Raw genomic sequence first — 13,186 nt, forward strand, 5'->3', positions numbered from 1 at the left:
AGTCAGTGATTGATAGTGACAAATGCTTACATAACAGTGACTGGTGATCTAATTTTTTAGGGAAAAATTATCTTTCATTAAAGTTTACTGGAAAGACTCGATGTGAAATTAAACCTGGAATATTTTTAGGTTTCTGTAGAGGAATGTCAATAATTTGGGGGCTTCCTTTGACAGGAAGTTCTGTATACAGTGAGTCATTAGGAATTACAATGACTGGAGCTCTGCACTCAAAACTCCCATTAAAACAAACTATTTATTCATATTTTCCAGCTCGACGGCATTAAAAGCCGAGTAACAAAAATAACAGTCTGGATCATTTCAGGTTTTTCAGTGCATTGAGCTGAAGGACTGAATCACACTTTTTTTCTCCTCTGCTCCTATAATAGGAACGGTACTATAAAATAACTTACAATTTAGGCAACACTGAGCTGAATTTGTTTTAGAACTTTGATTAATGACGATAATATGTAATATATAAGTAAAAGCCGCTGTTCACCTGAATCCGGCAATGTTTTTCTTTTGTTCCTGCTCCTTTCCATTCCTGAGGTATGGATCTTTTTTCCTTGTTTAGGAATATAGTTTTGTTAGCCAAGTGGGCGTAGACTGAAAAAATAAAAACTACTGCAGGGAAGAGCCATAGACCGCACCCATTTGACGAACAACACTATTCCTTGTTTATAAATATAGTCTTGTTATCCAAGCGGATGTAGATTTAAAATAAAAAAAAAACTACTGCAGGGAAGAGCTGGGGACCACACCCATTTGGCTAACAACACTAGATTTATATACAGGGAAGATGGGGTCATATCTCAGGAATGGAGAGGGGCAGGAACATAAGAAAAACCTCTCCGGATTCAGGAGAACAGCGGCATTTACAACAGGTAAAAATAATTCTATATTTATGGCAAGGTCCTCTTTAAATTCAGTATTTAAACTCCGCTCTGCTGCATTGATTCACTGCTGTTATGAGCGACTTTCAGCTATGATCAAGGGTTTTTTTTCTACCTGAAACGCATGAGCATTATGGGTTTTTCTTATTTCATATGTGCACATTCTCCCAATATTTTTTTATCCTATATGATTAAAGGCTAAGCTTTAACCACTTTCCTTTGGCGCTGGAGAACATCCATTGAGACTTTCAGACACCAGTAGATATTTCCACTCTTCCCCATGGTCTTAGCTGGGAACACTGAATGGCGACGTAGAGAACGCAGAGTACTGTGCCCTCCTCGCGTCGATAAATTATTGATTTTGCTTTGCAAGGATGAAGTGCAGCCTGCAACCAGGTGTTGAAGTCACTTTGAACTCATAAGAAAGCAGATGGCCCGAGACGTTAATGAAGATATTTATGGGCGGAGGGATGAAGAATGGTCACCCATTAATACCAGGCTTGGAGAGATGGAATCTATGGCGTGTCAGCATGGGGATCCGGATCGCAGCGTTCTCCAGCAATCCATCCAGTCATGTCGACTTCTCTCCTTTTTGGTTATACCTTCCCTCATTTCCCATTTCACTATTTTTGTCAGTATTATACTTTATCTTGGAACATTTCAGCTTTGCCGGCCAACTCATTTCTGACCTGTCGCGAGGAGCGTGAACTATTATGCAGAGGCAGAGTTGGGTGTAAATTGTTTTTCCCATTAAGAAACAATAAAATGATTTGCAAAGTGTTGATATTGATTTTCCTGCCACCAAAACAGTGGGGAAAATAAGTATTTGATCCACGGCCGATCTTGCAAGTTTTCCCACCTACAGAGAATGGAGAGGTCTGTAATTTTTATCGTAGGTCACTTCACCTGTGAGAGACAGAATCTAACAATAAAATCCAGAAAATCACATTGTAGGATTTTTACATAATTAATTTGCATTTTATTGCCTGAAATAAGTATTTGATAGAATAGAAAAACAGAACTTAATATTTGGTGCAGAAACCTTTGTTTGCAATTACAGAGATCAGACGTTTCCTGTAGTTCTTACTTATTTATTTTACTCACTTATTTAGCGCCATTAATTCCACAGCGCTTCACAGACACTATGGGCGCTATCTCCATCGGGGCTCACAATCTACATTCCTGATCAGTCTTTGGAGTGTGGGAGGAAACCGGAGAACCCGAAGGAAACCAACGCAAACACGAGGAGAACATACAAACTCTTTGCAGACGTTGTCCTTGGTGGACTCCAGTGCTGCAAGGCTGCTAACCACTGAGCCACCGTGCTGCCCTAGTTCTTGACCAAGTTTGCACACACTGCAGCAGGGATTTTGGCCCCCTCCTCCATACAGATCTTCTCCAGATCTTTCAGGTTTCGGGGCTGTCGCTGGGCAACATTGATTTTCAGCTCCCTCCAAAGGTTTTCTATTCGGTTCAGGTCTGGAGACTGGCTAAGCCACTCCAGGACCGTGAAATGCTTCTTACGGAGCCGCTCCTTTGTTGCCCTGGCTGTGTGTTTCAGGTCATTGTCATGCTGGAAGACCCAGCCACGACCCATCTTCAATGCTGTTACTGAGGGAGAGAGGTTGTTGGCCAAAATCTCACGATACTTGACCCCATCCATCCTCCCTTCAATACAGTGCAGTCTTCCTGTCCCTTTTGAAGAAAGGCACCCCCAAAGTACGATGTTTCCCCCACTATGCTTCACGGTTGGGACTTGTTCTTGGGGTTGTACTCATCCTTCTTCTTTCTCCAAACACAGTGAGTGAAGTTGATTCCAAAAAGTTCTATTTTGGTCTCATCTGACCACATGACCTTCTCCCATGACTCCTCTGGATCACCCAGATGGTCACTGGCGAACTTGAGACAGGCCTGGACATGTGCTGGCGTGAGCAGGGGGACCTTGCGTGTCCTGCAGGATTTTAATCCATGACGGTGTAGTATGTTACTATCGGTAATGTTTGAGACTGTGGTCCCAGCTCTCTTCAGGTCATTAACCAGGTCCTCCCGTGGAGTTCTGGCTGATTCCTGACCTTTCTCAAAATCATCCTTACCGTACGAGGCGAGACCTTGCATGGAGTCCCAGACTGAGGAAGATTGACAGTCATCTTGTGTTCCTTCCATTTTCTAATAATTGCGGCAAAGGATGTTGCCTTCTCACTAAGCTGCTTGTGACGCGCCGAAGGGATGGGGACTCAGCGCCCGGGCCTTGCTGTTTGGGGGATGCCGCGGTGGCCGGCTCCCGGGGCCGTACCCTGGGGTCACTCTTAAAAGCAAGAAATAATGGGGGGAAAAGGTGTATGGGAAAGGGGAAAGTTCGTGACGCCACCCGTGGTGTCTGGTGAGACTCACCAGCGCTGCTACATTCCTCTGAGGCCGGTGATCAGCTTAGTTGGTACGGCTCCCCACAGGTGGAGCGGGGCCTCAGGGCAGCGTAGGAGAAGGGATGCAGGACAGAGGGGACCCAGCCGGGTCAGAGGAAGAATAGGCACACTCACAACAGTTCACTTCAGTACCTTTACTGGTGGTGTTTCAGGCACGATCCAGGGCACTGTAGGGTGAAGGGTGCATTTCGGGACTCTCCCCAGTGAGCGGGTGTGTGGCCTCCTGCTTCTTGCCTTTTCCTGATAAGTTTTTGACCTGTCTGGAGCTAGGCCTAACTTGGTCTCTGTCTTGCACCGGCTGACCTGGTGGTAGGGCCTTCTGTTGGAGATCACACTCCCCGGTCTCTTGGGCCTCAGTGACTCCTGACCATGGTATGACAGTCAGCTTTTGGTGTTCCTGGGACATGAAGTTCGCCAGGGGTTCCGGTTGTTTCTGCGGGTCGTAGAGATCCCTGCAGACGTGGACCCGGTGTCCGGTATATGAACTTGGGGTGAGCTGGCTAAGCTCCTCTGCCCCCTATGTTGCTCGCTTACTCCACTTGCCTTCAGCCGCGCTCGGAGCCCTCACTAGGTTTCACACTGGCAGTAGGCCTCGCTACTCTTCACCACTCTTACGGCGTCGGCACGCCTTGGGCTCACTAACCTGAGCTCCCTGAGTCTGTACTGTCTTGACAACCTCTCTGGCTGCAGCAGACTGTAGACTTCAGACCAGACTGTAACTGGACTCCTTACAGACTTCAGACTGTAGGTTCCAGACTGACTGACTCCAGACTGAACTGCCTAGCTCCACCTTCCCTTTTTATATCCCTATCCGGGCTCCCTCTGGTGGTCTGAGGTGGAAGGTGGAGGTGTGTGAATGCAATGAGGGCCTCTTGTGGAGGAATCCGTCCATGCACCCGTCTAGGATCTGTGGCACCAATGCACAGCAGGGCGCCACACTTGCCTATTGTCCTGTAGCCCATCCTAGCCTTGTGCAGGTCTACAATTTTGTCCCTGGTGTCCTTAGACAGCTCTTTGGTCTTGGCCAGTGTGGGAAAACCAGTGTATCAAATACTTATTCACCCACTGTATGTCTGAAATACACATTTCTTCCAAATGTTTCCTATGTCATTAACCCTTCCCCTTACACATTATTCAACTTTTTTTTTTAAACTCTTTCTTTAACCTCTTTTGCATTTTATTTTGGGGATTTTGACCCTCCTATGATCTTGGAGAGATGAGTGGAGTAACCAGGCAGAACCTGGCTTCGGATCGTACAACCTCTGTGGATGCACCAGGATGTATTAGACATGATGGATGGCCGATCAGGATGTCACAGATGGCCCAACACAACACAATTTTTTTTTCCACCACAGGGTTATTAGGGTTCCCATTCTTCTAAACTCCTATGATATCACAATGATGTCTGTCTTTGGAAATACCCCTTTAATACTTTAAAAAACAGAATCTACCAGATACTATAAACATATTGTTTAATTCTAATTGAAAGGGAATTTCTCAATAAATTGAATCCACCCAAATCGCACATAGGTGCATGCAGGTCTCTGCAAATGAAATCCATTGACACCTTTATATCTTTTATCTGTTGCTGCATTTACAAGAAATTAGCATTTTAATTAACATGTAAATAAGGTGTTAAGTGCTATGTGTGTGACAGAGCACTTCGGGATCCTTGGCCACTAAAAACTGTTTCGCCACGCAGCACCAGCCTCTTTAGCTTGATTAATAGTGAATAGTGATCAGTGAAAGATGCTGCTGGGGGGAGAAACAACCCTGGAAGGCAGAAGCTTGTGAAGTGCTCTGTGATACCGAGAGCACTTAAGGCATCATCTTCATGTGAATTAAAACTCTAATTTCCTGGGAATTTATCAACTGGTAGAAAATATACAGCGACCTGCATGGCCACCGTGTATGCAGATTAGGAGGGTGGGGAAGATATTCTGTGTCACCGCTGCTTCCCTGGGCATGCATAGTGCGCCGATGAAGCTGGGGTGCGTACACCCGGATTACTGCACCAGGGAGGCAGAGATTTGCAAGGAGCCGGCAGTGATGCAAGGCTTGCAAATCATATTACTCAAGATATCACACGGCATGATTACCCGCTAATTAGCATAGCGCAAGCTCAGGTCTAAAAACGTTTTTTTTGCAATATGCAGAAATCAATGAGACAATAAAAAGGACTTGTCAGGAGGGGTATTCACATCACTATAAATGCATGGGGGCGACAAGGGGACACTGTCAGGTTCCCTTTAATATCTGTAATGATGCGCTGAGCCAGGTGACACATTCAGCTCTGCTACATCGGTGTCCTTGGTTACTTCTAACAACATTTCTATTTAATATTTAGCTTCATAACTGCAAAAAACTAAAAAATAAAATATAATAAAAAGTATCAATCAGATAACAATGATCTGACTGCGGGGGATTTGGGATGCAGAAAGCTTCTATTACCAGTCAATTATTTATGAAGTTTTTGGTTTTATAAAATATGAAGTTTGGACTTTTTTCTCTTGATGTGAAAACTGTTAATATTGAATTGCCGTGCCAACACTCGGAGGAACAGATCTTAATGCATTAGCAAAATATAACATATCATGTAATAAGAATACCATCTGTCCTCCAGATGTGCTGGAAATTCTCACTTCAAAGGCCGCAATTGTAAAATATTAAAAGCGCTCGCAGTATACAACGGTGTCACTTTCTAACGCCTTTCATGTGTAAACCCGCTGCAACATTGATGCAGAAAAGCAGCCGATTTATGAAAGAGCCATAAAGAAGCTGCTCGGAATCTCAATGTATCCAGATACGAGCCTTCTACCAAGTGATACATCGCTCCCCCTCTGCTCATTTGTTCCCAGGCTCGGACCATAAAATTGGATTGGATAATATTAATAAACGTATTAATTAAGATTAATAATTGATCAGCTGAAATATGGATCAGAAAGGACAAATGTGCGGGAGACTTATGAAATATAGATGGCCGCTTACCCTGGCAGAACGTTCCATCATTGGTCATAAATCTCTCCGTGCCACTGCTGGCCGCGTAGCCCGGCGCACACATGCAGAAGTAGCTGCCCTTGGTGTTGGTGCAGTTCGCATGATCTCCGCAGATGTAGGTGGCATTTTGACATTCGTTATCATCTGAAAAAAAAAAAAAATGGAATATTTTTTTACAATTTACCAGTCTAAATTTTTTTTTATTTTTTTTTCATTTTGAGCTCAAAAGTATTTTTTGTTCTTTTAGGGCTGGAAAAAGATTAGTGGAATTTTGCATGAAGTTTAGTTGTCCAGACATAGAGTATTATCTTTCAAAATATTGTGCCTTACACTGACCAAATAATACCACCATACTTGTCATCTCTTTAGGCATGTTCTGTCAGCACTATAAGTGCTGGAACATCCTGATATCCAGATCCAAACGAAGGACAGCAAATACTGTACAGCACCTATGTTATAATAGTCAAGTGAGGGTGGATATAAATGTGAAATGATATGCTAGACAACTACTTAAGGTTGGGATAGAAGCTCCTGCATGTTAGTATTTGCTCCATTTGACCTTGATTAAATCAAGCCGTGTTCATCACGTGTTGCTTTTGCAAATTCTAATTTCAAAAGATTTACAAAAATCATTAATTTGAGACATAGCTTTACACAAATGGCCCAAAGTGCTTCATACGGTAGAGCAGGGATTTCTCCGCATGAAGGTGTCCATTGTATTACACATTATTTTCATTTCACCCCAAATTCTTGATAATTATGAAGATTGAAATATGTTTTTTTTATTTATATATTTTTCATGTTTTCCCATAAAAATATGTATGGGGCCCTGAAATATTAGATGGCAACCTAGGTTCTTATGGTCGTGATGGTAGCCCTATTGTCATGCCATGGTGACCCTGGTTGACCTGGAGTCTCTAGTAGTGTTGAGCCACCCCCGTAGTGTTCGGGTTCGGTTCGGTTCGTCGAACACCGGGATGTTCGAGGAACTGTTCGTCGAACACCTTAGAACACCGTCGAACACCGTTAAAACCAATGGCAGGCAAACAAAAACACATAGAAACACATAGAAAACACCTGCAAAGGTGTCCAAAAGCTGACAAACTGCCCAGAAGACACTCTCTTTAAAAAAGCCGGCCGGCAAATTCAGCAGCGGCATACACCGGTACCCGACAATTTAGACAAGAAGGAATAGAGCATCACACATAGATTAGATAGATAGAAACATGTCAGTCACACATATAAGAAGCACAGTGACAGTGTTGGTTACTGTACTTGTCATTTAGTGTAAAGGATTTATTAAAAAAAATAATAGTGTTTTCATGCACCGTCTCTTTAAAAAAGCCGGCCGGCAATTCAGCATCTGTACCCGACAATTTAGAACAGAAAGAATAGAGCTTCACACATAGATTAGATAGATAGAAACATGTCAGTCACACATATAAGAAGCACAGTGACAGTGTTGCTTACTGTACTTGTCATTTAGTGTAAAGGATTTATTTAAAAAAATAATAGTGTTTTCATGCACTGTCTCTTTAAAAAAGCCGGCCGGCAATTCAGCAGCGGTACCCAACAATTTATAACAGACAGAATAGAGCTTCACACATAGATTAGATAGATAGAAACATGTCAGTCACATATATATGAAGTACAGTGATAGTGTTGGTTACTGTACTTGTCATTTAGTATTAAAATAAAGGATTTATTATTAAAAAAATTGGCGTGGGGTTCCCCTTAATTTTAGGCTCTAGCGGAGGTTAAGCAGACGGCTGGGGCAGATGTTTGAAGCCTGGGAAGGGGGTAATACCCACGGAGCTTCCCAGGCTACTAATATCAGCCCCCAGCTGAATACATAGCCTTTACTAGCTATTAAAATGGGGGACCCCCCCAAAAAAATGACGTGGGGTCCCCCCTAATTTAATAGCTAGCAAAGGCTAGGCAGACAGCTGGGGGCTGATATTAATAGCCCAGGAAGGGAGCCATGAATATTGGCCCCCTCCCAGGCTAGAAACACCAGCCGTCAGCTGCCCCAGAAATGGCGCATTCATAGGATGCGCCAATTCTGGCACTTAGCCTCGCTCTTCCACGCTGCCCTGGTGCGGTGGCAGGGGGTAATAGGGTTGGGGTTGATGTCAGCTTATAATGCCAGCTGACATCAAGCCCAGGTTAGTAATGGAGAGGCGTCTATAAGACACCCCCATTACTAACCCCATAGTCAAAGTTAAAAAAAACACAAACACCCAGAATAAAGTCCTTTAATTGAAATAAAGACACAATCCTTTATTGTTCTAAATTAAACCATACTTACCATCACGCCCATTCCAGCTGAAGCCAACGATCTCCTGCAATAAAAGAAAAATAATAAAGCAACCTCATCCTTACCTTTCCATGGTTCCCACGACAGCTTCAGCTCTGCTACATCGAGATGACAGGCTGGACCGCAGCAGAACGCTGCCATCCAGCCTGTCATCCCGCAGACACTGAGAAGCGCAGGCTTGCTTGCGCTGCTCAGCGTCTCTCTGTGACGACATCCAGATGAGCCGAGTTCATGTCCAATGAACTCGGCTCACCTCATGCACGTCACTGACAGCGTGGGAAAATTCTCACGCTGAAGCGCTGATTGCAGGAGAATTTTCCCACGCTGTCAGTGACGTGCAGGAGGTGAGCTGAGTTCATTGGACATGAACTCGTCTCATCTTTATGCCGTCACAGCCAGACACTGCAGAGCGCAAGCATGCCTGCGCTTCTCAGTGTCTGCGGGATGACAGGCTGGATGGCGGCGTTCTGCTGCGGTCCAGCCTGTCATCTCGATGTAGCAGAGCTGAAGCTGTCGTGGGAACCATGGAAAGGTAAGGATGAGGTTGCTTTATTATTTTTCTTTTATTGCAGGAGATCGTTGGCTTCAGCTGGAATGGGCGTGACGGTAAGTATGGTTTAATTTAGAACAATAAAGGATTGTGTCTTTATTTCAATTAAAGGACTTTATTCTGGGTGTTTGTGTTTTTTTTAACTTTGACTATGGGGTTAGTAATGGGGGTGTCTTATAGACGCCTCTCCATTACTAACCTGGGCTTGATGTCAGCTGGCATTATAAGCTGACATCAACCCCAACCCTATTACCCCCTGCCACCGCACCAGGGCAGCGTGGAAGAGCGAGGCTAAGTGCCAGAATTGGCGCATCCTATGAATGCGCCATTTCTGGGGCGGCTGACGGCTGGTGTTTCTAGCCTGGGAGGGGGCCAATATTCATGGCTCCCTTCCTGGGCTATTAATATCAGCCCCCAGCTGTCTGCCTAGCCTTTGCTAGCTATTAAATTAGGGGGGACCCCACGTCATTTCTTTTGGGGGGTCCCCCATTTTAATAGCTAGTAAAGGCTATGTATTCAGCTGGGGGCTGATATTAGTAGCCTGGGAAGCTCCGTGGGTATTACCCCCTTCCCAGGCTTCAAACATCTGCCCCAGCCGTCTGCTTAACCTCCGCTAGAGCCTAAAATTAAGGGGAACCCCACGCCAATTTTTTTAATAATAAATCCTTTATTTTAATACTAAATGACAAGTACAGTAACCAACACTATCACTGTACTTCATATATATGTGACTGACATGTTTCTATCTATCTAATCTATGTGTGAAGCTCTATTCTGTCTGTTATAAATTGTCGGGTACCGCTGCTGAATTGCCGGCCGGCTTTTTTAAAGAGACGGTGCATGAAAACACTATTATTTTTTTTGATAAATCCTTTACGCTAAATGACAAGTACAGTAAGCAACACTGTCACTGTACTTCGTATATATGTGGCTGACATGTTTCTATCTATCTAATCTATGTATGATGCTCTATTCTGTCTGTTATAAATTGTCGGGTACCGCTGCTGAATTGCCGGCCGGCTTTTTTAAAGAGACAGTGCATGAAAACACTATTATTTTTTTAAATAAATCCTTTACACTAAATGACAAGTACAGTAATCAACACTGTCACTGCACTTCTTATATATGTGACTGACATGTTTCTATCTATCTAATCTATGTGTGATTCTCTATTCCTTCTATTCTAAATTGTCGGGTACCGCTGCTGAATTGCCGGCCGGCTTTTTTAAAGAGACGGTGCATGAAAACACTATTATTTTTTTTGATAAATCCTTTACGCTAAATGACAAGTACAGTAAGCAGCACTTTCACTGTACTTCGTATATATGTGACTGACATGTTTATATCTATCTAATCTATGTGTGAAGCTCTATTCTTTCGGTTCTAAATTGTCGGGTACCGGTGTATGCCGCTGCTGAATTGCCGTCTTTTCATGTTTCACTGTTGGCACTGTTCCCATCGATTTGGGCAATCACTATAATGCCACAACCACCATGGCTGTGGCATTACAGTGAGTGGCAGACAATCCCTGCATGATTGGTGCTCTAAATAGCGCCAGACATGCAGGACACGCTTTTGTTGCACGAACAGTTATCGAACATAACCTCGAACAGCCGAATTTTTTGCAAATCGTTCGGGTTCGTCGAACAACTCGAACACCGCCCAAAACAGCTCGAATTTGAGATTGGCGAACAGTTCAAGTCGAACACCGCTCATCTCTAGTCTCTAGTAGTGTTGAGCCACCCCCGTAGTGTTCGAGTTCGGTTCGGTTCGTCGAACACCCGTGTGTTCGCCAAACTGTTCGTCGAACTGTTCGTCGAACACCTTCGAACACCGTTAAAACCAATGGCAGGCAAACAAAAACACATAGAAACACATAGAAAACACCTTCAAAGGTGTCCAAAAGCTGACAAACTGCTCAGAAGACATAACTAACACATGGAAAAGTGACAAGTACATATAGTCATGCGAAAAGAAAAGAGGTGGAGGAGTAAAAGGAGGGGGAGACACAGATATAGGCATGTCATGCCCTTCTAAAATCCAAAAAGTGAGAAGCCGACACGGCCAGTCCGCTCCTGCCCGTGCCACCTCCGTGTCGCCGGGTTTGTGCCAGAGCCGCGGTGAACCCTGACGGCCAGCCCCCCTCTCCCAATACTGGTGCCTGTCCGCTGGTGGGTCGAGCGAGCCCCCTTGTGGTGGAGGCAGCTCTAAGCTTTTTAATTTAAATTGTCTCTCTAATTTGAATGAATACACTTTAAATCCATTTACAAGGATCTATTGGAGGGCAAGTCTCATGCCAGCAGCCGCGTAATTCCAGCTCCAGTAGCATCCACTAAAGCTGCTGCAGTTAAAAAGCTTTTATAAGGATCGAGCTCGGCTGTCCACCGCAAGGCATCCTACTGCCAGTCCCAGCCCCTATGCCTTGGGGTGCCTCCTGATGCTCTTCACTAAGTATCCCATGGTCCCGAAGCATTTCCTTTGAAAAAATTAAGTGTCTAAACTACAGGTGGTGCAGCTTGCTTAACAGCCGGGATAATCCGCTTACTAGCAGACACTGCTACTAGGCACAAAGTATTTCCTGGGCTAGATGCAGTTAAAAATTTGTAATTAGATACTCTCGTTGGATGCTGAGAAAGCATTCCATAGAGTCTCCTGGCACGCCATATATGATTCTCTTAAAAAGCTTGGGGTAGGGGTCTAGGGGACCCTTTTATAGCCAAAATCACGGCCCTGTATCACAATACGTCACCTAGGCTGAAGATAAATGGAACTGTAGCACCCTGAGGGCTCGGTTGCTACAGACGTATTGCACCTCACCCAGAGGTGTGATATATCACTCTCAGGTAAGGATGGAGTGTGGATCAGGACCCGACACCTGCATGCATTACACCACATTGCCGTGGGGCAGGGCGACCAATATGCCCCTGAGATGGGCAAGACAGTCCCTGTCCCTGGCTGGAGTGGGGGGAGGGAACACTGAGGAAGGGGAACCCTGCAGTGCAGGAGCAGGGAGGAAGCAGTTCCTGGGTGCATTGAGAAGGGAGTATAAACGGTGGGCACCATCTTAGTTCAGTGCAGAGAAGTCTGAGCAGAAGTGGCAGGGAGCAGGGGCTCTGCATGAGCTCTGCTCCGGAGGCGGGCCTAGTAACAGAGGCCCAGGCCTGCAAGAGGGAGAAGGAAGGAAGAGGAGCGGAGAAGGCTCCAGGAACGAGGAATGAAGGGATCCCAGGGGTGCGGACGGGCGAGTCGCCACCGCACGCCCGAATCCACCTGCGTGGAGGGGTCAGGCCAAAGGGGGAGACCGGTCCCCGAACTAGTGGAGGCAGGAAACGACCCTCAGCTAGAAACCGGAGGCTCTGACATTTTATGTGGCGCAGCCCCTTGCTCCACCCGCTAGGAGGGCAGCACATAGGGTCAGGGAAACTGGCGCCAAGTTTACCAAGAGGAGGCCCGAGGCAGCCGGACAGAAGTGTTGGTAAGAAAGGCCAGACAAAGGACACACAAAGGGGGTCCTGTGAAGTGCTCCAAAGTTATCTGGGAGTTGTCTGAGCCCCTCACCTGGTGAGCACAGTACGACGTGGGCAGCCGTTACCTGCAGACGTGGTCTGGATAATAAGAACTGTGAGTAAAGGCCCTGAACTGCATCACTGACTCCGTGTCGTTACTGCTGCTGCCCTGCACCATCACCCCCATCCTCCGCATACACTGCCCTGAGGCTATACTCCTCCCGTGGGGAGTTATGCTACGCTCTGCTGCACCCACAACACCAGCCTCAGCGGTCTGCCCTGCAGCGGCGGTTCACTCTGACCGCAATCCACGGGTGGCGTAGTCGGACATTTAAACATCAAAACCACATAAATAGTTCCGCCACTGGTTTGACCGCCCTGAGCCACGGAACCGGATCGCCGCCACGAGGACTACAACCACCAGCATCCACCAAAAAGTGTCCGGCTCCGGGTGTCCCAAGGCCCAGGGGGTGCGTCAGAACATTTTCATCACCTTTCACAAC

General features: G+C 45.6%; 1 protein-coding gene across 1 annotated transcript in view; it reads right to left on the minus strand.

Annotated features, from left to right (window-relative positions):
• Positions 1 to 13,186, minus strand: part of ADGRL4 (adhesion G protein-coupled receptor L4) — a 226,920-nt gene that overhangs the window by 96,199 nt on the left and 117,535 nt on the right. Inside the window, exon 3 of the mRNA XM_073643953.1 lies at positions 6,302 to 6,454. Coding sequence (XP_073500054.1) covers positions 6,302 to 6,454 — 153 coding nt within the window. The remainder of the gene's footprint in view (positions 1 to 6,301; positions 6,455 to 13,186) is intronic.

Source organism: Phyllobates terribilis, unplaced genomic scaffold, assembly GCF_046119375.1.
Source record: "Phyllobates terribilis strain yellow unplaced genomic scaffold, ASM4611937v1 Scaffold_8__6_contigs__length_399053987, whole genome shotgun sequence".
NCBI classification, from domain to species: domain Eukaryota; kingdom Metazoa; phylum Chordata; class Amphibia; order Anura; family Dendrobatidae; genus Phyllobates; species Phyllobates terribilis.